The sequence below is a fragment of the Oncorhynchus nerka genome, linkage group LG26 (genome assembly GCF_034236695.1).
Source record: "Oncorhynchus nerka isolate Pitt River linkage group LG26, Oner_Uvic_2.0, whole genome shotgun sequence".
Classification (NCBI taxonomy): Eukaryota; Metazoa; Chordata; class Actinopteri; order Salmoniformes; family Salmonidae; genus Oncorhynchus; species Oncorhynchus nerka.
Genome location: NC_088421.1, coordinates 53,233,469 through 53,259,749, shown reverse-complemented (window position 1 = coordinate 53,259,749; position 26,281 = coordinate 53,233,469). Strand labels below are relative to the sequence as shown.

Here is a 26,281-nt window from a genome sequence, read left to right as displayed (position 1 = left end):
TAGGGTCAGGGACTCTACATGACTCCTCCTGGGTGTGGTTAGGGTCAGGGACTCTACATGACTCCCCCTGGGTGTGGTTAGGGTTAGGGACTCTACATGACTCCTCCTGTCTCTTCCGCCCCCTGGGTGTGGTTAGGGTCAGGGACTCTACATGACTCCTCCTGGGTGTGGTTAGGGTTAGGGACTCTACATGACTCCTCCTGGGTGTGGTTAGGGTTAGGGACTCTACATGACTCCTCCTGGGTGTGGTTAGGGTCAGGGACTCTACATGACTCCTCCTGGGTGTGGTTAGGGTCAGGGACTCTACATGACTCCTCCTGGGTGTGGTTATAGGGTTAGGGACTCTACATGACTCCTCCTGGGTGTGGTTAGGGTTAGGGACTCTACATGACTCCTCCTGGGTGTGGTTAGGGTTAGGGACTCTACATGACTCCTCCTGGGTGTGGTTAGGGGTAGGGACTCTACATGACTCCTCCTGGGTGTGGTTAGGGTCAGGGACTCTACATGACTCCTCCTGGGTGTGGTTAGGGTCAGGGACTCTACATGACTCCTCCTGGGTGTGGTTAGGGTAGGGACTCTACATGACTCCTCCTGGGTGTGGTTAGGGTTAGGGACTCTACATGACTCCTCCTGGGTGTGGTTAGGGTCAGGGACTCTACATGACTCCCCCTGGGTGTGGTTAGGGTCAGGGACTCTACATGACTCCTCCTGTCTCTTCCGCCCCTGGGTGTGGTTAGGGTCAGGGACTCTACATGACTCCTCCTGTCTCTTCCGCCCCCTGGGTGTGGTTAGGGTCAGGGACTCTACATGACTCCTCCTGGGTGTGGTTAGGGTCAGGGACTCTACATGACTCCTCCTGGGTGTGGTTAGGGTCAGGGACTCTACATGACTCCCCCTGGGTGTGGTTAGGGTCAGGGACTCTACATGACTCCTCCTGGGTGTGGTTAGGGTCAGGGACTCTACATGACTCCTCCTGGGTGTGGTTAGGGTCAGGGACTCTACATGACTCCTCCTGGGTGTGGTTAGGGTCAGGGACTCTACATGACTCCTCCTGGGTGTGGTTAGGGTAGGGACTCTACATGACTCCTCCTGGGTGTGGTTAGGGTCAGGGACTCTACATGACTCCTCCTGTCTCTTCCGCCCCCTGGGTGGTTAGGGTCAGGGACTCTACATGACTCCTCCTGGGTGTGGTTAGGGTCAGGGACTCTACATGACTCCTCCTGGGTGTGGTTAGGGTCAGGGACTCTACATGACTCCTCCTGGGTGTGGTTAGGGTAGGGACTCTACATGACTCCTCCTGGGTGTGGTTAGGGTCAGGGACTCTACATGACTCCTCCTGGGTGTGGTTAGGGTCAGGGACTCTACATGACTCCTCCTGGGTGTGGTTAGGGTAGGGACTCTACATGACTCCTCCTGGGTGTGGTTAGGGTTAGGGACTCTACATGACTCCTCCTGGGTGTGGTTAGGGTAGGGACTCTACATGACTCCTCCTGGGTGTGGTTAGGGTCAGGGACTCTACATGACTCCTCCTGGGTGTGGTTAGGGTCAGGGACTCTACATGACTCCTCCTGGGTGTGGTTAGGGTCAGGGACTCTAGACTCCTCCTGGGTGTGGTTAGGGTCAGGGACTCTACATGACTCCTCCTGGGTGTGGTTAGGGTCCTCTACATGACTCCTCCTGGGTGTGGTTAGGGTCAGGGACTCTACATGACTCCTCCTGGGTGTGGTTAGGGTCAGGGACTCTACATGACTCCTCCTGGGTGTGGTTAGGGTCAGGGACTCTACATGACTCCTCCTGGGTGTGGTTAGGGTCAGGGACTCTACATGACTCCTCCTGGGTGTGGTTAGGGTCAGGGACTCTACATGACTCCTCCTGGGTGTGGTTAGGGTCAGGGACTCTACATGACTCCTCCTGGGTGTGGTTAGGGTCAGGGACTCTACATGACTCCTCCTGGGTGTGGTTAGGGTCAGGGACTCTACATGACTCCTCCTGGGTGTGGTTAGGGTCAGGGACTCTACATGACTCCTCCTGGGTGTGGTTAGGGTCAGGGACTCTACATGACTCCTCCTGGGTGTGGTTAGGGTCAGGGACTCTACATGACTCCTCCTGGGTGTGGTTAGGGTCAGGGACTCTACATGACTCCCCCTGGGTGTGGTTAGGGTCAGGGACTCTACATGACTCCTCCTGTCTCTTCCGCCCCCTGGGTGTGGTTAGGGTTAGGGACTCTACATGACTCCTCCTGTCTCTTCCGCCCCCTGGGTGTGGTTAGGGTTAGGGACTCTACATGACTCCTCCTGGGTGTGGTTAGGGTCAGGGACTCTACATGACTCCTCCTGGGTGTGGTTAGGGTCAGGGACTCTACATGACTCCCCCTGGGTGTGGTTAGGGTCAGGGACTCTACATGACTCCTCCTGTCTCTTCCGCCCCCTGGGTGTGGTTAGGGTTAGGGACTCTACATGACTCCTCCTGTCTCTTCCTGGGTGTGGTTAGGGTTAGGGACTCTACATGACTCCTCCTGGGTGTGGTTAGGGTCAGGGACTCTACATGACTCCTCCTGGGTGTGGTTAGGGTCAGGGACTCTACATGACTCCTCCTGGGTGTGGTTAGGGTCAGGGACTCTACATGACTCCTCCTGGGTGTGGTTAGGGTCAGGGACTCTACATGACTCCCCCTGGGTGTGGTTAGGGTTAGGGACTCTACATGACTCCCCCTGGGTGTGGTTAGGGTCAGGGACTCTACATGACTCCTCCTGGGTGTGGTTAGGGTTAGGGACTCTACATGACTCCTCCTGGGTGTGGTTAGGGTTAGGGACTCTACATGACTCCTCCTGGGTGTGGTTAGGGTTAGGGACTCTACATGACTCCTCCTGGGTGTGGTTAGGGTTAGGGACTCTACATGACTCCTCCTGGGTGTGGTTAGGGTCAGGGACTCTACATGACTCCCCCTGGGTGTGGTTAGGGTCAGGGACTCTACATGACTCCCCCTGGGTGTGGTTAGGGTTAGGGACTCTACATGACTCCTCCTGGGTGTGGTTAGGGTCAGGGACTCTACATGACTCCTCCTGTCTCTTCCGCCCCCTGGGTGTGGTTAGGGTCAGGGACTCTACATGACTCCTCCTGGGTGTGGTTAGGGTCAGGGACTCTACATGACTCCTCCTGGGTGTGGTTAGGGTCAGGGACTCTACATGACTCCTCCTGGGTGTGGTTAGGGTCAGGGACTCTACATGACTCCCCCTGGGTGTTGTTAGGGTCAGGGACTATACTTGACTCCCCCTGGGTGTGGTTAGGGTCAGGGACTCTACATGACTCCTCCTGGGTGTGGTTAGGGTCAGGGACTCTACATGACTCCTCCTGGGTGTGGTTAGGGTCAGGGACTCTACATGACTCCTCCTGGGTGTGGTTAGGGTTAGGGACTCTACATGACTCCTCCTGGGTGTGGTTAGGGTTAGGGACTCTACATGACTCCTCCTGGGTGTGGTTAGGGTCAGGGACTCTACATGACTCCTCCTGGGTGTGGTTAGGGTCAGGGACTCTACATGACTCCTCCTGGGTGTGGTTAGGGTCAGGGACTCTACATGACTCCCCCTGGGTGTGGTTAGGGTTAGGGACTCTACATGACTCCTCCTGGGTGTGGTTAGGGTCAGGGACTCTACATGACTCCTCCTGTCTCTTCCGCCCCCTGGGTGTGGTTAGGGTCAGGGACTCTACATGACTCCTCCTGGGTGTGGTTAGGGTCAGGGACTCTACATGACTCCTCCTGGGTGTTGTTAGGGTCAGGGACTCTACATGACTCCTCCTGGGTGTGGTTAGGGTCAGGGACTCTACATGACTCCTCCTGGGTGTGGTTAGGGTCAGGGACTCTACATGACTCCTCCTGGGTGTGGTTAGGGTCAGGGACTCTACATGACTCCTCCTGGGTGTGGTTAGGGTCAGGGACTCTACATGACTCCTCCTGGGTGTGGTTAGGGTCAGGGACTCTACATGACTCCTCCTGGGTGTGGTTAGGGTCAGGGACTCTACATGACTCCTCCTGGGTGTGGTTAGGGTCAGGGACTCTACATGACTCCTCCTGGGTGTGGTTAGGGTCAGGGACTCTACATGACTCCTCCTGGGTGTGGTTAGGGTCAGGGACTCTACATGACTCCTCCTGTGTCTTCCTCTGCAGGTTAAAGTTGAAGTTCCGACGAGGCAGCCTCCCTCCCATGATGCCGCTGGAGTTTGTGGGCTGCATCGGGTGTGACGAGACACTGAGGGAGGTGCTCAACCTCAAATACCTCAGAATGGGTGGAGGGGGTGGCGGGAGGAGGAGGAGGAGCTGGGGGAGGAAGAGGGGGAGCTGGGGGAGGAAGAGGAGGAGCTGGGGGAGGAAGAGGAGGAGGAGCAGCTGGGGGAGGAAGAGGAGGAGGAGCAGCTGGGGGAGGAAGAGGAGGAGGAGGAAGGGGAGACACTGCAACCAATCAGCCTAGACCTCGCCCAGCCCCCAGACCGGACCCCCTGTCTCCCCAAGCCCCCAACCCACCCTCCTCGTCCTGGCCCCCTCGCCCTGACCCCCAGGCCCCACCCCCTGACCCCAGAGGTGGTGACGTCACAGTGTGTAACTGCGGGTCGGAGGCGGTCCTCCTCACCGTGAAGAAAGACGGTCCTAACCAGGGCAGACGGTTCTATAAGTGTTCCTCCGGAGGCTGTAACTTCTTCCTGTGGACCGACACTGACGTTTACCCTCCGGGCCCCCGGGGGGCGCCACCCAGCAGGCCACACCAGCCCCCCGGGACCTCCGTGGGGGAGGTGGTTTGTAACTGCAGTGAGCTAGCGGTTCAGAGGACAGTGCAGAAGGAAGGACCTAACAGAGGAAGATTGTTCCATATCTGTGGGAAGCCCAGAGATCAACAGTGTGGATTCTTCCTCTGGGCTGACGAGAACATCCCACCACCAGGTAACACACACACACACACACACACACTGTAACACACACACACTGTAACACACACACACACACTATAACACACACACACACTATAACACACACACACTATAACACACACACACACACTGTAACACACACACACACACACACTATAACACACACACACTATAACACACACACACACACACACTGTAACACACACACACACTGTAACACACACACACACTGTAACACACACACACACACTGTAACACACACACACACACACACACTGTAACACACACACACACACTGTAACACACACACACTGTAACACACACACACACACACACACACACACACTGTAACACACACACACACACTGTAACACACACACACACTGTAACACACACACACACTGTAACACACACACACACTGTAACACACACACAATGTAACCCACACACACTATAACACACACACACTGTAACACACACACACACTGTAACACACACACACACTAACAACACACACACTGTAACACACACACTGTAACACACACACACTGTAACACACACACACACTGTAACACACACACACTGTAACACACACACTGTAACACACACACACTGTAACACACACACACACTGTAACACACTGTAACACACACACACACACACACACACTGTAATACACACACACTATAACACACACACACTATAACACACACACACTGTAACACACACACACTATAACACACTGTAACACACACACACTGTAACACACACACACTGTAACACACACACACTATAACACACACACACTATAACACACACACACTGTAACACACACACACTGTAACACACACACACTGTAACACACTATAACACACACACACACTATAACACACACACACACACTATAACACACACACACACTGTAACACACACACACTGTAACACACTGTAACACACACACACTATAACACACACACACTGTAACACACACACACACTGTAACACACACACACTATAACACACACACACACACTGTAACACACTGTAACACACACGCTGTAACACACACACACTATAACACACACACACTGTAACACACACACACTATAACACACACACTGTAACACACTATAACACACACACACACTATAACACACACACACACATTATAACACACACACACACACACACACACACTGTAACACACACACACTGTAACACACTGTAACACACACACAATGTAACACACACACACTATAACACACACACACTGTAACACACACACACACTGTAACACACACACACTGTAACACACACACACTATAACACACACACACAATGTAACACACACACACTATAACACACACACACACTGTAACACACACACACTGTAACACACTGTAACGCACACACAATGTAACACACACATACACCCACCCCCCATTGCTAACCCTGTGTCTGTGTCTCTACCAGGTTCAGGTTCTGGAGGGGGAGACTGGGGGAAGAGGGGGAGGGAGACTGGGGGAGGAGGAGCCCCCCCCACCACCAAACCCCCCGCTACCAGGAAGCCCCGTACCTGTGGCATCTGTCACATGCCTGGACACACACGTGTCACCTGCCCTCAGCGCTGACCTTTAACCCCTGAGATGCTCTGACCCCCCCGTGTGACCTGGTCCCCGACCTCTGAACTCCGATGTGATCAGGAAGCTCAAGCGGTTGACGTTTTTGATATAAACACACAGAACTAGAATCAGTTTTACCTTCAACTCGACCCTTAACCCTAAACATCGGGAGGGGATCCCAGACGGACCAGAGGTCAGCTTCTAGAGGTGTTAAACCAGGGTTCATTTGGGACAGGAGTGGAGTGGGACTGGGTTCATTTGGGACAGGACTAGAGTGGGACTGGGGTTCATTTGGGACAGGAGTGGAGTGGGACTGGGTTCATTTGGGACAGGAGAGGAGTGGGACTGGGGTTCATTTGGGACAGGACTAGAGTGGGACTGGGGTTCATTTGGGACAGGAGAGGAGTGGGACTGGGTTCATTTGGGACAGGAGAGGAGTGGGACTGGGGTTCATTTGGGACAGGAGGGGAGTGGGACTGGGTTCATTTGGGACAGGACTAGAGTGGGACTGGGGTTCATTTGGGACAGGAGAGGAGTGGGACTGGGTTCATTTGGGACAGGACTAGAGTGGGACTGGGGTTCATTTGGGACAGGAGGGGAGTGGGACTGGGTTCATTTGGGACAGGACTAGAGTGGGACTGGGGTTCATTTGGGACATGAGTGGAGTGGGACTGGGTTCATTTGGGACAGGAGGGGAGTGGGACTGGGTTCATTTGGGACAGGACTAGAGTGGGACTGGGGTTCATTTGGGACAGGAGTGGAGTGGGACTGGGTTAATTTGGGACAGGAGAGGAGTGGGACTGGGTTCATTTGGGACAGGAGGGGAGTGGGACTGGGTTCATTTGGGACAGGACTAGAGTGGACTGGGGTTCATTTGGGACAGGAGGGGAGTGGGACTGGGTTCATTTGGGACAGGACTAGAGTGGGACTGGGTTCATTTGGGACAGGAGTGGAGTGGGACTGGGTTCATTTGGGACAGGAGAGGAGTGGGACTGGGTTCATTTGGGACAGGAGGGAACTGGGTTCATTTGGGACAGGAGGGGACAGGGTTCATTTGGGACAGGAGGGGACAGGGTTCATTTGGGACAGGACTAGAGTGGGACTGGGTTCATTTGGGACAGGACTAGAGTGGGACTGGGTTCATTTGGGACAGGAGTGGAGTGGGACAGGAGGGGACTGGGTTCATTTGGGACAGGAGAGGGGACTGGGTTCATTTGGGACAGGAGAGGAGTGGGACTGGGTTCATTTGGGACAGGACTGAAGTGGGACTGGGGTTCATTCTGCCTGTGTCTCTGACCTCTGACAGAGAAACTGCATTTAAAGGACATGGAGAATAGATGAATATTTTACAGAGAAATAAAAGAATGGATTTGAATGGTAATTTGTCCCCAATATGTAACACTGACATAAAGAATAGGATTGTAAATCCAGCTGGGAGGAGACAGACGGCAGAAAGGGGAGATTAATACTGGTATTTTTGAATGTTTATATAAAATCACTGATCGCAGCAACCTGGTGTCCTGTATTCTGTCTGACGAGTGCCTCTAAAAGATCTCCCTTGTGTTGATTAATATTTACTAAGTTACAGTAGGAAGGACTTGTGTAAAAACTAATGAAATGGACTGGAAACTGGTGTTTCTATTGATTAGATCATAGCAGAGAGGAACAGGAGAAAGTAGAATATATTTGATCGTGAGCACTTCATTATTGATTGATTGACTTCAGCGCGTTAGTCAAGTTTCTATGGTTGAACGGGGCGCGCCTCACCGGGAGGGCTGTTCCGTTCCCAGGCCGCCAGGGTGTTTCCGGTCCCAGCAGCTGTTCTGTCAAATGTTGATCATTTTAGCTAACCCTTTTCCGTAACTTATATATCCTAAACCTGCTGCGAAAAGTCAAATATTACGTTCATTTGACAAAAGCATGATCCTTCACCAGGGTTTCCACTAGTTACCACACCCACAAAGTAAAGTTACCACTGCCACATAGTTGGCTATAATCGCAAAAATTTATGAAAACAAAAATATGCCTTAATTTAATAATCTTAGGCGTAAGATTCCCAGTGTGAGTAAGTTTTAAAATCCCATTTTAAGAAGATAAAATAGCTGTTTCTGACTTTGTGGCTGTGGTAACCAGTGTCTCCGCTCCGCCTGATAAACCAAACACCAACAGAGACTCGCCAGCGACGGACGGACGGTTTCCCGAAGCACAAATGGCTGCCACCGGAGTCCTTCCGTTTATCCGGGGGGTAGACCTATCTGGAAACGACTTCAAAGTAAGACAACAACAAACACGGTTATATTTTACATTTCCTGACCATTATTCGTGACGGGTAAACGACAGGCAGTTAGTTAGCAGCCTGGTAGCTAACGACGTGCTAACCAAAACAGGAACACTACCAGGGCGTTAGCCAGCTGTGTGACTGTAGCTGACTAGCTAACTAGCTGTGTGTCTGGTCAGACTGTAGCTAACTAGCTGTGGGACTAGCTAACGAGCTGTGGGACTGTAGCTAACTAGCTGTGGGACTGTAGCTAACTAGCTGTAGGACTGGTCGGACTGTAGCTAACTAGCTGTAGGACTGGTCGGACTGTAGCTAACTAGCTGTGGGACTGGTCGGACTGTAGCTAACTAGCTGTGGGACTGGTCGGACTGTAGCTAACTAGCTGTGTGACTGTAGCTAACTAGCTGTGGGACTAGCTAACTAGCTGTGGGACTGGTCAGACTGTAGCTAATTAGCTGTGGGACTGGTCAGACTGTAGCTAACTAGCTGTGTGACTGGTCGGACTGTAGCTAACTAGCTGTGTGACTGTAGCTAACTAGCTGTGTGACTGGTCGGACTGTAGCTAACTAGCTGTGGGACTGGTCAGACTGTAGCTAACTAGCTCTGGGACTGGTCGGACGGTAGCTAACTAGCTGTGACTGTAGCTAACTAGCTGTGTGACTGGTCGGACTGTAGCTAACTAGCTCTGGGACTGGTCGGACGGTAGCTAACTAGCTGTGACTGTAGCTAACTAGCTGTGTGACTGGTCGGACTGTAGCTAACTAGCTCTGGGACTGGTCGGACGGTAGCTAACTAGCTGTGACTGTAGCTAACTAGCTGTGTGACTGGTCGGACTGTAGCTAACTAGCTCTGGGACTGGTCGGACGGTAGCTAACTAGCTGTGACTGTAGCTAACTAGCTGTGTGACTGGTCGGACTGTAGCTAACTAGCTCTGGGACTGGTCGGACGGTAGCTAACTAGCTGTGACTGTAGCTAACTAGCTGTGTGACTGGTCGGACTGTAGCTAACTAGCTGTGTGACTGTAGTTAACACGGTCAGACAACACAGCTGAGAAGTATTTCTGCTTGTCTAGTTTAGCCCCCCCTCCCTCCCCCATGTGTCACCCAGGGGGAAGATGACATCACCAGGCTCTGAGCATGTGTTGTGATGTCATACTATTCAAACGTCCTCACTTCATGTTATTCTTGGCTTCTCTCTCTCTCTATTTCTACAAACAACACCTCATGATTTTCTGCTGATAATCGGGGCGGCAGATAATAGCCTAGAGCTGTCCAGAGCGTTGGCCCAGTAACCGAAAGGTCACACTGGTTTATATCCCCGGAGTCGACGAGGTTAAAAACAATTATGTCGACATGCCCTTGAGCAAGGCACTTAACCCTAATTGTCAGGTTACTGTGGATGAAGAGCGTCTGCTCCATGACTAAATAATACTGTGAATGTAGTTGGGTCTCTTTAAGTTGCCAGAATTACTGCTTCTGCTGACTCTTTAGGGTTTAGTCTGTCCCAGATCTGTTGATAACCAGACGTAGTGGTTCTGCTGACTCTTTAGGGTTTAGTCTGTCCCAGATCTGTTGATAACCAGACGTAGTGGTTCTGCTGACTCTTTAGGGTTTAGTCTGTCCCAGATCTGTTGATAACCAGACGTAGTGGTTCTGCTGACTCTTTAGGGTTTAGTCTGTCCCAGATCTGTTGATAACCAGACGTAGTGGTTCTGCTGACTCTTTAGGGTTTAGTCTGTCCCAGATCTGTTGATAACCAGACGTAGTGGTTCTGCTGACTCTTTAGGGTTTAGTCTGTCCCAGATCTGTTGATAACCAGACGTAGTGGTTCTGCTGACTCTTTAGGGTTTAGTCTGTCCCAGATCTGTTGATAACCAGACGTAGTGGTTCTGCTGACTCTTTAGGGTTTAGTCTGTCCCAGATCTGTTGATAACCAGACGTAGTGGTTCTGCTGACTCTTTAGGGTTTAGTCTGTCCCAGATCTGTTGATAACCAGACGTAGTGGTTCTGCTGACTCTTTAGGGTTTAGTCTGTCCCAGATCTGTTGATAACCAGACGTAGTGGTTCTGCTGACTCTTTAGGGTTTAGTCTGTCCCAGATCTGTTGATAACCAGACGTAGTGGTTCTGCTGACTCTTTAGGGTTTAGTCTGTCCCAGATCTGTGCTGTTGATAACCAGACGTAGTGGTTCTGCTGACTCTTTAGGGTTTAGTCTGTCCCAGATCTGTGCTGTTGATAACCAGACGTAGTGGTTCTGCTGACTCTTTAGGGTTTAGTCTGTCCCAGATCTGTGCTGTTGATAACCAGACGTAGTGGTTCTGCTGACTCTTTAGGGTTTAGTCTGTCCCAGATCTGTGCTGTTGATAACCAGACGTAGTGGTTCTGCTGACTCTTTAGGGTTTAGTCTGTCCCAGATCTGTGCTGTTGATAACCAGACATAGTGGTTCTGCTGACTCTTTAGGGTTTAGTCTGTCCCAGATCTGTTGATAACCAGACGTAGTGGTTCTGCTGACTCTTTAGGGTTTAGTCTGTCCCAGATCTGTTGATAACCAGACGTAGTGGTTCTGCTGACTCTTTAGGGTTTAGTCTGTCCCAGATCTGTTGATAACCAGACGTAGTGGTTCTGCTGACTCTTTAGGGTTTAGTCTGTCCCAGATCTGTTGATAACCAGACGTAGTGGTTCTGCTGACTCTTTAGGGTTTAGTCTGTCCCAGATCTGTTGATAACCAGACGTAGTGGTTCTGCTGACTCTTTAGGGTTTAGTCTGTCCCAGATCTGGCCTGTTGATAACCAGACGTAGTGGTTCTGCTGACTCTTTAGGGTTTAGTCTGTCCCAGATCTGTTGTTAACCAGACGTAGTGGTTCTGCTGACTCTTTAGGGTTTAGTCTGTCCCAGATCTGTGCTGTTGTTAACCTGACCTAGTGTTTAGTCCCAACCAATACTGTGAGGTAGTTGTAGTGGTTCTGCTGACTTTAGGGTTTAGTCTGTCCCAGATCTTTAGGGTTTAGTCTGTCCCAGATCTGTGCTGTTGATAACCAGACGTAGACCTAGTGGTTCTGTCCCAGTCTTTGGGTTTACCTGACCCAGATCCTGTGTTCAACCCAGTCTGTTGGTTCTGCTGACTCTTTAGTGTTTTAGTCCCAGTCTGTTGATCTGTAGACCTGTGTTGAGTCCCAGTCTGTTGATAACCTGACGTAGACCTAGTGTTGAGTCCCAGTCTGTTGATAACCTGACGTAGACCTAGTGTTGAGTCCCAGTCTGTTGATAACCTGACGTAGACCTAGTGTTGAGTCCCAGATCTGTGCTGTTGATAACCTGACATAGACCTAGTGTTGAGTCCCAGTCTGTTGTTAATCTGACGTAGACCTAGTGTTGAGTCCCAGTCTCTTATTAACCTGACATAGACCTAGTGTTGAGTCCCAGATCTGTTGTTAACCTGACGTAGGCCTAGTGTTGAGTCCCAGTCTGTTGATAACCTGACCTAGTGTTGAGTCCCAGTCTGTTGTTAACCTGACGTAGACCTAGTGTTGAGTCCCAGTCTGTTGTTAACCTGACGTAGACCTAGTGTTGAGTCCCAGTCTGTTGATAACCTGACGTAGACCTAGTGTTGAGTCCCAGTCTGTTGATAACCTGACATAGACCTAGTGTTGAGTCCCAGTCTGTTGATAACCTGACCTAGTGTTGAGTCCCAGATCTGTTGATAACCTGACCTAGTGTTGAGTCCCAGATCTGTTGATAACCTGACATAGACCTAGTGTTGAGTCCCAGTCTGTTGATAACCTGACATAGACCTAGTGTTGAGTCCCAGTCTGTTGATAACCTGACATAGACCTAGTGTTGAGTCCCAGTCTGTTGTTAACCTGACATAGACCTAGTGTTGAGTCCCAGTCTGTTGTTAACCTGACATAGACCTAGTGTTGAGTCCCAGTCTGTTGTTAACCTGACATAGACCTAGTGTTGAGTCCCAGTCTGTTGTTAACCTGACATAGACCTAGTGTTGAGTCCCAGTCTGTGCTGTTGTTAACCTGACATAGACCTAGTGTTGAGTCCCAGTCTGTTGATAACCTGACATAGACCTAGTGTTGAGTCCCAGTCTGTTGTTAACCTGACATAGACCTAGTGTTGAGGACCAGTCTGTTGTTAACCTGACGTAGACCTAGTGTTGAGGACCAGATCTGTTGTTAACCTGACATAGACCTAGTGTTCAGTCCCAGTCTGTTGTTAACCTGACATAGACCTAGTGTTGAGTCCCAGTCTGTGCTGTTGTTAACCTGACATAGACCTAGTGTTGAGTCCCAGCCTGTTGATAACCTGACATAGACCTAGTGTTGAGTCCCAGTCTGTTGTTAACCTGACATAGACCTAGTGTTGAGTCCCAGTCTGTTGTTAACCTGACGTAGACCTAGTGTTGAGTCCCAGATCTGTTGTTAACCTGACATAGACCTAGTGTTCAGTCCCAGTCTGTCTGGCCTGTTGATAACCTGACATAGACCTAGTGTTGAGTCCCAGTCTGTTGTTAACCTGACGTAGACCTAGTGTTGAGTCCCAGATCTGTTGTTAACCTGACATAGACCTAGTGTTGAGTCCCAGTCTGTTGATAACCTGACATAAACCTAGTGTTCAGTCCCAGCTTGTTGTTAACCTGACATAGACCTAGTGTTGAGTCCCAGTCTGTTGTTAACCTGACATAGACCTAGTGTTGACAATGACAGCAGTGGGGTTAGCAAGAGCACAAACACATCTGGGACAGGCTAGCACTGTAGTGTGTTGGCCCCTAACCCTGTCTGTGTTTCTCTCTTCCCCTCTCTTCCTTTCGCTCTCTTCCCCTCTCTCGCTCTCTCTCGTTCTCGCTCTCTTCCCCTCTCTCGCTCTCTCTCGTTCTCGCTCTCTTCCCCTCTCTCGTTCTCGCTCTCTTCCCCTCTCTCGTTCTCGCTCTCTTCCCCTCTCTCGTTCTCGCTCTCTTCCCCTCTCTCGTTCTCGCTCTCTTCCCCTCTCTCGTTCTCGCTCTCTTCCCCTCTCTCGTTCTCTTCCCCTCTCTCGTTCTCTTCCCCTCTCTCGTTCTCGCTCTCTTCCCCTCTCTCGTTCTCTTCCTCTTCCCCTCTCTCTCGCTCTCTTCCTCTTCCCCTCTCTCGCTCTCTTCCTCTTCCCCTCTCTCGCTCTCTTCCTCTTCCCCTCTCTCGCTCTCTTCCTCTTCCCCTCTCTCGCTCTCTTCCTCTTCCCCTCTCTCGCTCTCTTCCTCTTCCCCTCTCTCGCTCTCTTCCTCTTCCCCTCTCTCGCTCTCTTCCTCTTCCCCTCTCTCGCTCTCTTCCTCTTCCCCTCTCTCTCGCTCTCTTCCTCTTCCCCTCTCTCGCTCTCTTCCTCTTCCCCTCTCTCGCTCTCTTCCTCTTCCCCTCTCTCGCTCTCTCTCGCTCTCTTCCTCTTCCCCTGTCTCGCTCTCTTCCTCTTCCCCTCTCTCGCTCTCTTCCTCTTCCCCTCTCTCGCTCTCTTCCTCTTCCCTCTCTCGCTCTCTTCCTCTTCCCCTCTCTGCTCTCTTCCTCTTCCCCTCTCTCGCTCTCTTCCTCTTCCCCTCTCTCGCTCTCTTCCTCTTCCCTCTCTCGCTCTCTTCCTCTTCCCCTCTCTCGCTCTCTTCCTCTTCCCCTCTCTCGCTCTCTTCCTCTTCCCCTCTCTCGCTCTCTTCCTCTTCCCCTCTCTCGCTCTCTTCCTCTTCCCCTCTCTTCTTCTCTCTTCCTCTTCCCCTCTCTCGCTCTCTTCCTCTTCCCTCTCTCGCTCTCTTCCTCTTCCCCTCTCTCGCTCTCTTCCTCTTCCCCTCTCTCGCTCTCTTCCTCTTCCCCTCTCTCGCTCTCTTCCTCTTCCCCTCTCTCGCTCTCTTCCTCTTCCCCTCTCTCGCTCTCTTCCTCTTCCCCTCTCTCGTCTCTTCCTCTTCCCCTCTCTCGTCTCTTCCTCTTCCCCTCTCTCGCTCTCTTCCTCTTCCCCTCTCTCGCTCTCTTCCTCTTCCCCTCTCTCGCTCTCTTCCTCTTCCCCTCTCTCGCTCTCTTCCTCTTCCTCCCTCTCGCTCTCTTCCTCTTCCCTCTCTCGCTCTCTTCCTCTTCCCCTCTCTCGCTCTCTTCCTCTTCCCCTCTCTCGCTCTCTTCCTCTTCCCTCTCTCGCTCTCTTCTCTTCCCCTCTCTCGCTCTCTTCCTCTTCCCTCTTCTCTCTCGCTCTCTTCCTCTTCCCCCTCTCGCTCTCTTCCTCTTCCCCCTCTCTCTCTTCTCTCTCTCCTCTCTTCCCTCTCGCTCTCTTCCCTCTCTCTTCCTCTTTCTCGCTCTCTCCCCCCTCTCGCTCTCTTCCTCTTTCTCGCTCTCTTCCTCTTCCCCCTCTCGCTCTCTTCCTCTTCCCCTCTCTCGCTCTCTTCCTCTTCCCCTCTCTCGCTCTCTTCCTCTTCCCTCTCTCGCTCTCTTCCTCTTCCCCTCTCTCGCTCTCTTCCTCTTCCCCTCTCTCGCTCTCTTCCTCTTCCCCCTCTCTCTCTCTCTCTTCCTCTTCCCCCTCTCGCTCTCTTCCTCTTCCCCTCTCTCGCTCTCTTCCTCTTCCCCTCTCGCTCTCTTCCTCTTCCCCCTCTCGCTCTCTTCCTCTTCCCCCTCTCGCTCTCTTCCTCTTTCTCGCTCTCTTCCTCTTTCTCGCTCTCTTCCTCTTTCTCGCTCTCTTCCTCTTCCCCCCTCTCGCTCTCTTCCTCTTCCCCTCTCTCGCTCTCTTCCTCTTCCCCTCTCTCGCTCTCTTCCTCTTCCCCTCTCTCGCTCTCTTCCTCTTCCCCTCTCTCGCTCTCTTCCTCTTCCCCTCTTTCGCTCTCTTCCTCTTCCCCTCTCTCGCTCTCTTCCTCTTCCCCTCTCTCGCTCTCTTCCTCTTCCCCTCTCTCGCTCTCTTCCCCTTCCCCTCTCTCGCCCTTCCCCGCTCTCGCCCTTCCTCTTTCCCTCTCTCGCTCTCTTCCTCTTCCCCTCGCTCTTCCTCTTCCCCTCTCTCGCTCTTCCTCTCGATTCAATTCAAGGGGTTTTATTGGCATGGGAAACATGTTAACATTGCCAAAGAAAGTGAGGTAGATAATATACAAAAGTGAAATCAACAGTCTCTCTCCCTCCCTCGCCCCCCAGGGAGGTTACTTCCCTGAGCATGTGAAGTCTATGAGCAGTCTGAGATGGCTGAAACTCAACAGGACCGGCCTGTGTTATCTGCCAGAGGAGGTGGCTGCACTGCAGAAACTGGTGAGTACAGACTGATGTGTGTAGGGCCGACCCCATTTGGTCCACTACAGGAACTGGTGAGTACAGACTGATGTGTAGGGCCGACCCCATTTAGTCCACTACAGGAACTGGTGAGTACAGACTGGTGTGTAGGGCCGACCCCATTTAGTCCACTACAGGAACTGGTGAGTACAGACTGATGTGTAGGGCCGACCCCATTTAGTCCACTACAGGAACTGGTGAGTACAGACTGATGTGTGTAGGGCCGACCCCATTTGGTCCACTACAGGAACTGGTGAGTACAGACTGATGTGTAGGGCCGACCCCATTTAGTCCACTACAGGAACTGGTGAGTACAGACTGGTGTGTAGGGCCGACCCCATTTAGTCCACTACAGGAACTGGTGAGTACAGACTGTGATGTGTAGGGCCGACCCCATTTAGTCCACTACAGGAACTGGTGAGTTCAGACTGATGTGTAGGGCCGACCCCATTTAGTCCACTACAGGAACTGGTGAGTACAGACTGATGTGTAGGGCCGACCCCATTTAGTCCACTACAGGAACTGGTGAGTACAGACTGTGGTGTCGACCCCATTTAGTCCACTACAGGAACTGGTGAGTACAGACTGTGGTGTCGACCTCATTTAGTCCACTACAGGAACTGGTGAGTACAGACTGTGGTGTGTAGGGCCGACCCCATTTAGTCCACTACAGCAACTGGTGAGTACAGACTGATGTATAGGGCCGACCCCATTTAGTCCACTACAGGAACTGGTGAGTACAGACTGTGGTGTCGACCTCATTTAGTCCACTACAGGAACTGGTGAGTACAGACTGTGGTGTGTAGGGCCGACCCCATTTAGTCCACTACAGGAACTGGTGAGTACAGACTGTGGTGTGTAGGGCCGACCCCATTTAGTCCACTACAGGAACTGGTGAGTACAGACTGATGTGTAGGGCCGACCCCATTTAGTCCACTACAGGAACTGGTGAGTACAGACTGTGGTGTCGACCTCATTTAGTCCACTACAGGAACTGGTGAGTACAGACTGATGTGTAGGGCCGACCCCATTTAGTCCACTACAGGAACTGGTGAGTACAGACTGTGGTGTCGACCCCATTTAGTCCACTACAGGAACTGGTGAGTACAGACTGATGTGTAGGGCCGACCCCATTTAGTCCACTACAGGAACTGGTGAGTACAGACTGTGGTGTCGACCCCATTTAGTCCACTACAGGAACTGGTGAGTTCAGACTGATGTGTAGGGCCGACCCCATTTAGTCCACTACAGGAACTGGTGAGTTCAGACTGATGTGTAGGGCCGACCCCATTTAGTCCACTACAGGAACTGGTGAGTACAGACTGTGGTGTGTAGGGCCGACCCCATTTAGTCCACTACAGGAACTGGTGAGTACAGACTGATGTGTAGAGCCGACCTCATTTAGTCCACTACAGGAACTGGTGAGTACAGACTGTGATGTGTAGGGCCGACCCCATTTAGTCCACTACAGGAACTGGTGAGTACAGACTGATGTGTAGGGCCGACCCCATTTAGTCCACTACAGGAACTGGTGAGTACAGACTGATGTGTAGGGCCGACCCCATTTAGTCCACTACAGGAACTGGTGAGTACAGACTGATGTGTAGGGCCGACCCCATTTAGTCCACTACAGGAACTGGTGAGTACAGACTGATGTGTAGGGCCGACCCCATTTAGTCCACTACAGGAACTGGTGAGTACAGACTGTGGTGTCGACCTCATTTAGTCCACTACAGGAACTGGTGAGTACAGACTGATGTGTAGGGCCGACCCCATTTAGTCCACTACAGGAACTGGTGAGTACAGACTGTGGTGTCGACCCCATTTAGTCCACTACAGGAACTGGTGAGTTCAGACTGATGTGTAGGGCCGACCCCATTTAGTCCACTACAGGAACTGGTGAGTACAGACTGTGGTGTGTAGGGCCGACCCCATTTGGTCCACTACAGGAACTGGTGAGTACAGACTGATGTGTAGGGCCGACCCCATTTGGTCCACTACAGGAACTGGTGAGTACAGACTGATGTGTAGAGCCGACCTCATTTAGTCCACTACAGGAACTGGTGAGTACAGACTGTGATGTGTAGGGCCGACCCCATTTAGTCCACTACAGGAACTGGTGAGTACAGACTGATGTGTAGGGCCGACCCCATTTAGTCCACTACAGGAACTGGTGAGTACAGACTGATGTGTAGGGCCGACCCCATTTAGTCCACTACAGGAACTGGTGAGTACAGACTGTGATGTGTCGACCCCATTTAGTCCATTACAGGAACTGGTGAGTACAGACTGATGTGTAGGGCCGACCCCATTTAGTCCACTACAGGAACTGGTGAGTACAGACTGTGATGCCGACCCCTTTTAGTCCACTACAGGAACTGGTGAGTACAGACTGACGTGTAGGGCCGACCCCATTTAGTCCACTACAGGAACTGGTGAGTACAGACTGATGTGTAGGGCCGACCCCATTTAGTCCACTACAGGAACTGGTGAGTACAGACTGGTGTCGACCCCATTTAGTCCACTACAGGAACTGGTGAGTTCAGACTGATGTGTAGGGCCGACCCCATTTAGTCCACTACAGGAACTGGTGAGTACAGACTGACGTGTAGGGCCGACCCCATTTAGTCCACTACAGGAACTGGTGAGTACAGACTGATGTGTAGGGCCGACCCCATTTAGTCCATTACAGGAACTGGTGAGTTCAGACTGATGTGTAGAGCCGACCCCATTTAGACTACCTGATTACACATCGAAGTAGACCTATAGACTACCTGGCCCTGATGACACATAGAAGTAGACCTATAGACTACCTGATTACACATAGAAGTAGACCTATAGACTACCTGGCCCTGATAACACATAGAAGTAGACCTATAGACTACCTGATGACACATAGAAGTAGACCTATAGACTACCTGATTACACATAGAAGTAGACCTATAGACTACCTGGCCCTGATGACACATAGAAGTAGACCTATAGACTACCTGGCCCTGATGACACATAGAAGTAGACCTATAGACTACCTGATGACACATAGAAGTAGACCTATAGACTACCTGATTACACATGGAAGTAGACCTATAGACTACCTGATTACACATGGAAGTAGACCTATAGACTACCTGGCCCTGATTACACATAGAAGTAGACCTATAGACTACCTGATTACACATGGAAGTAGACCTATAGACTACCTGATTACACATAGAAGTAGACCTATAGACTACCTGATTACACATGGAAGTAGACCTATAGACTACCTGATTACACATAGAAGTAGACCTATAGACTACCTGGCCCTGATTACACATAGAAGTAGACCTATAGACTACCTGGCCCTGATTACACATAGAAGTAGACCTATAGACTACCTGATTACACATAGAAGTAGACCTATAGACTACCTGGCCCTGATTACACATAGAAGTAGGTCTATAGACTACCTGATTACACATGGAAGTAGGTCTATAGACTACCTGATGACACATGGAAGTAGACCTATAGACTACCTGATTACACATGGAAGTAGACCTATAGACTACCTGATTACACATGGAAGTAGACCTATAGACTACCTGATTACACATGGAAGTAGACCTATAGACTACCTGATTACACATGGAAGTAGACCTATGGACCACATGGCCCTGATTACACATAGAAGTAGACCTATAGACTACCTGGCCCTGATTACACATGGAAGTAGACCTATAGACTACCTGATTACACATGGAAGTAGACCTATGGACCACATGGCCCTGATTACACATAGAAGTAGACCTATAGACCACATGGCCCTGATTACACATGGAAGTAGACCTATAGACCACATGGCCCTGATTACACATGGAAGTAGACCTATAGACCACATGGCCCTGATTACACATGGAAGTAGACCTATAGACCACATGGCCCTGATTACACATGGAAGTAGACCTATAGACTACCTGGCCCTGATTACACATGGGAGTAGATCTATAGACCACCTGGCCCTGATTACACATAGAAGTAGACCTATAGACCACATGGCCCTGATTACACATGGAAGTAGACCTATAGACCACATGGCCCTGATTACACATGGAAGTAGATCTATAGACCACATGGCCCTGATTACACATGGAAGTAGACCTATAGACCACATGGCCCTGATTACACATGGAAGTAGACCTATAGACCACATGGCCCTGATTACACATGGAAGTAGATCTATAGACCACATGGCCCAGATTACACATAGAAGTAGACCTATAGACCACATGGCCCAGATTACACATAGAAGTAGACCTATAGACCACATGGCCCAGATTACACATAGAAGTAGACCTATAGACCACATGGCCCAGATTACACATGGAAGTAGACCTATAGACTACCTGATTACACATAGAAGTAGACCTATAGACTACCTGATTACACATGGAAGTAGACCTATAGACTACCTGATTACACATAGAAGTAGACCTATAGACTACCTGATTACACATAGAAGTAGACCTATAGACTACCTGATTACACATAGAAGTAGACCTATAGACTACCTGATTACACATAGAAGTAGACCTATAGACTACCTGATTACACATGGAAGTAGACCTATAGACTACCTGATTACACATAGAAGTAGACTTATAGACTACCTGATGACACATAGAAGTAGACCTATAGACTACCTGGTTACACATAGAAGTAGACCTATAGACTACCTGGCCCTGATTACACATAGAAGTAGACCTATAGACTACCTGATTACACATGGAAGTAGACCTATAAACTACCTGATTACACATGGAAGTAGACCTATAGACTACATGATTACACATAGAAGTAGACCTATAGACTACCTGATTACACATGGAAGTAGACCTATTTACTACCTGGTTACACATAGAAGTAGACCTATAGACTACCTGATTACACATGGAAGTAGACCTATAGACCACATGGCCCTGATTACACATAGAAGTAGACCTATAGACTACCTGATTACACATAGAAGTAGACCTATAGACCACATGGCCCTGATTACACATGGAAGTAGACCTATAGACTACCTGATTACACATAGAAGTAGACCTATAGACTACCTGATGACACATGGCAGTAGACCTATAGACTACATGGCCCTGATTACACATGGAAGTAGACCTATAGACTACCTGATTACACATGGAAGTAGACCTATAGACTACCTGATTACACATGGAAGTAGACCTATAGACTACCTGATGACACATAGAAGTAGACCTATAGACTACCTGATGACACATGGAAGTAGACCTATAGACCACCTGGCCCTGATTACACATGGAAGTAGACCTATAGACTACCTGATTACACATGGAAGTAGACCTATAGACTACCTGATTACACATGGAAGTAGACCTATAGACTACCTGATTACACATGGAAGTAGACCTATAGACTACCTGATTACACATAGAAGTAGACCTATAGACTACCTGATTACACATGGAAGTAGACCTATAGACCACCTGGCCCTGATTACACATAGAAGTAGACCTATAGACTACCTGATTACACATAGAAGTAGACCTATAGACCACATGGCCCTGATTACACATAGAAGTAGACCTATAGACCACATGGCCCTGATTACACATAGAAGTAGACCTATAGACTACCTGGCCCTGATTACACATGGAAGTAGACCTATAGACCACATGGCCCTGATTACACATAGAAGTAGACCTATAGACCACATGGCCCTGATTACACATAGAAGTAGACCTATAGACCACATGGCCCTGATTACACATAGAAGTAGACCTATAGACCACATGGCCCTGATTACACATAGAAGTAGACCTATAGACTACCTGGTTACACATAGAAGTAGACCTATAGACTACATGGCCCTGATTACACATAGAAGTAGACCTATAGACTACCTGATTACACATAGAAGTAGACCTATAGACCACCTGGCCCTGATTACACATAGAAGTAGACCTATAGACCACATGGCCCTGATTACACATAGAAGTAGACCTATAGACCACATGGCCCTGATTACACATAGAAGTAGACCTATAGACCACATGGCCCTGATTACACATAGAAGTAGACCTATAGACTACCTGATTACACATGGAAGTAGACCTATAGACTACCTGATTACACATGGAAGTAGACCTATAGACTACCTGATGACACATAGAAGTAGACCTATAGACTACCTGATGACACATGGAAGTAGACCTATAGACCACCTGGCCCTGATTACACATGGTGAAGTAGACCTATAGACTACCTGATTACACATGGAAGTAGACCTATAGACTACCTGATTACACATGGAAGTAGACCTATAGACTACCTGATGACACATAGAAGTAGACCTATAGACTACCTGATTACACATGGAAGTAGACCTATAGACCACCTGGCCCTGATTACACATGGAAGTAGACCTATAGACTACCTGATGACACATGGCAGTAGACCTATAGACTACATGGCCCTGATTACACATAGAAGTAGACCTATAGACTACCTGGTTACACATAGAAGTAGACCTATAGACCACATGGCCCTGATTACACATAGAAGTAGACATATAGACCACATGGCCCTGATTACACATAGAAGTAGACCTATAGACTACCTGGCCCTGATTACACATGGAAGTAGACCTATAGACCACATGGCCCTGATTACACATAGAAGTAGACCTATAGACCACATGGCCCTGATTACACATAGAAGTAGACCTATAGACCACATGGCCCTGATTACACATAGAAGTAGACCTATAGACCACATGGCCCTGATTACACATAGAAGTAGACCTATAGACTACCTGGTTACACATAGAAGTAGACCTATAGACCACATGGCCCTGATTACACATGGAAGTAGACCTATAGACTACCTGGTTACACATAGAAGTAGACCTATAGACTACCTGATTACACATAGAAGTAGACCTATAGACTACCTGGTTACACATAGAAGTAGACCTATAGACCACATGGCCCTGATTACACATAGAAGTAGACCTATAGACCACATGGCCCTGATTACACATAGAAGTAGACCTATAGACCACATGGCCCTGGTTACACATGGAAGTAGACCTATAGACCACATGGCCCTGATTACACATGGAAGTAGACCTATAGACCACATGGCCCTGATTACACATAGAAGTAGACCTATAGACCACATGGCCCTGATTACACATAGAAGTAGACCTATAGACCACATGGCCCTGATTACACATAGAAGTAGACCTATAGACCACATGGCCCTGATTACACATAGAAGTAGACCTATAGACCACATGGCCCTGGTTACACATAGAAGTAGACCTATAGACTACCTGGTTACACATAGAAGTAGACCTATAGACTACCTGGTTACACATAGAAGTAGACCTATAGACCACATGGCCCTGATTACACATAGAAGTAGACCTATAGACCACATGGCCCTGATTACACATAGAAGTAGACCTATAGACTACCTGATTACACATGGAAGTAGACCTATAGACTACCTGATTACACATGGAAGTAGACCTATAGACTACCTGATGACACATAGAAGTAGACCTATAGACTACCTGATGACACATGGAAGTAGACCTATAGACCACCTGGCCCTGATTACACATGGAAGTAGACCTATAGACTACCTGATTACACATGGAAGTAGACCTATAGACTACCTGATTACACATGGAAGTAGACCTATAGACTACCTGATGACACATAGAAGTAGACCTATAGACTACCTGATTACACATGGAAGTAGACCTATAGACCACCTGGCCCTGATTACACATGGAAGTAGACCTATATACTACCTGATTACACATGGAAGTAGACCTATAGACCACCTGGCCCTGATTACACATGGAAGTAGACCTATAGACTACCTGGTTACACATAGAAGTAGACCTATAGACTACCTGATTACACATAGAAGTAGACCTATAGACTACCTGGTTACACATAGAAGTAGACCTATAGACCACATGGCCCTGATTACACATAGAAGTAGACCTATAGACCACATGGCCCTGATTACACATAGAAGTAGACCTATAGACTACCTGGTTACACATAGAAGTAGACCTATAGACCACATGGCCCTGATTACACATGGAAGTAGACCTATAGACTACCTGGTTACACATAGAAGTAGACCTATAGACTACCTGATTACACATAGAAGTAGACCTATAGACTACCTGGTTACACATAGAAGTAGACCTATAGACCACATGGCCCTGATTACACATAGAAGTAGACCTATAGACCACATGGCCCTGATTACACATAGAAGTAGACCTATAGACCACATGGCCCTGATTACACATAGAAGTAGACCTATAGACTACCTGGTTACACATAGAAGTAGACCTATAGACTACATGGCCCTGATTACACATAGAAGTAGACCTATAGACTACCTGATTACACATAGAAGTAGACCTATAGACCACCTGGCCCTGATTACACATAGAAGTAGACCTATAGACCACATGGCCCTGATTACACATAGAAGTAGACCTATAGACCACATGGCCCTGATTACACATAGAAGTAGACCTATAGACCACATGGCCCTGATTACACATAGAAGTAGACCTATAGACTACCTGATTACACATGGAAGTAGACCTATAGACTACCTGATTACACATGGAAGTAGACCTATAGACTACCTGATGACACATAGAAGTAGACCTATAGACTACCTGATGACACATGGAAGTAGACCTATAGACCACCTGGCCCTGATTACACATGGAAGTAGACCTATAGACTACCTGATTACACATGGAAGTAGACCTATAGACTACCTGATTACACATGGAAGTAGACCTATAGACTACCTGATGACACATAGAAGTAGACCTATAGACTACCTGATTACACATGGAAGTAGACCTATAGACCACCTGGCCCTGATTACACATGGAAGTAGACCTATAGACTACCTGATTACACATGGAAGTAGACCTATAGACCACCTGGCCCTGATTACACATGGAAGTAGACCTATAGACTACCTGATGACACATGGCAGTAGACCTATAGACTACATGGCCCTGATTACACATAGAAGTAGACCTATAGACTACCTGGTTACACATAGAAGTAGACCTATAGACCACATGGCCCTGATTACACATAGAAGTAGACCTATAGACCACATGGCCCTGATTACACATAGAAGTAGACCTATAGACTACCTGGCCCTGATTACACATGGAAGTAGACCTATAGACCACATGGCCCTGATTACACATAGAAGTAGACCTATAGACCACATGGCCCTGATTACACATAGAAGTAGACCTATAGACCACATGGCCCTGATTACACATAGAAGTAGACCTATAGACCACATGGCCCCTATAGACCTTTACACCTATAGACTACCTGATTACACATAGAAGTAGACCTATAGACTACCTGATTACACATAGAAGTAGACCCTAGACCACATGGCCCTGACTACCTGATTACACATAGAAGTAGACCTATAGACTACCTGGTTACACATAGAAGTAGACCTATAGACTACCTGATTACACATAGAAGTAGACCTATAGACTACCTGATTACACATAGAAGTAGACCTATAGACCACATGGCCCTGATTACACATAGAAGTAGACCTATAGACCACATGGCCCTGATTACACATGGAAGTAGACCTATAGACCACATGGCCCTGATTACACATAGAAGTAGACCTATAGACCACATGGCCCTGATTACACATAGAAGTAGACCTATAGACCACATGGCCCTGATTACACATGATTACACATAGAAGTAGACCTATAGACCACATGGCCCTGATTACACATAGAAGTAGACCTATAGACCACATGGCCCTGGTTACACATAGAAGTAGACCTATAGACTACCTGGTTACACATAGAAGTAGACCTATAGACTACCTGGTTACACATAGAAGTAGACCTATAGACTACATGGCCCTGATTACACATAGAAGTAGACCTATAGACCACATGGCCCTGATTACACATAGAAGTAGACCTATAGACTACCTGATTACACATAGAAGTAGACCTATAGACTACCTGATTACACATAGAAGTAGACCTATAGACTACCTGATTACACATAGAAGTAGACCTATAGACCACATGGCCCTGATTACACATAGAAGTAGACCTATAGACCACATGGCCCTGATT

The 26,281-nt window shown here is 49.0% G+C and overlaps 2 protein-coding genes across 2 annotated transcripts in view; both read left to right on the top strand.

The window, feature by feature from the left end:
• The window catches only part of top3a (DNA topoisomerase III alpha), a 93,089-nt gene extending 85,037 nt beyond the window's left edge, over positions 1–8,052 (top strand). Inside the window, exons 18-20 of the mRNA XM_065010893.1 lie at positions 4,165–4,313; positions 4,384–4,932; positions 6,393–8,052. Coding sequence (XP_064866965.1) covers positions 4,165–4,313; positions 4,384–4,932; positions 6,393–6,550 — 856 coding nt within the window. The 3' untranslated portion in view covers positions 6,551–8,052. The remainder of the gene's footprint in view (positions 1–4,164; positions 4,314–4,383; positions 4,933–6,392) is intronic.
• A 622-nt stretch (positions 8,053–8,674) lies between these two features.
• Positions 8,675–26,281, top strand: part of flii (FLII actin remodeling protein) — a 113,173-nt gene continuing 95,566 nt past the window's right edge. The window contains 2 exon segments of the mRNA XM_065010891.1: positions 8,675–8,813; positions 15,940–16,050. Of these exon segments, the coding sequence (XP_064866963.1) occupies positions 8,751–8,813; positions 15,940–16,050 (174 nt within the window). The 5' untranslated portion in view covers positions 8,675–8,750.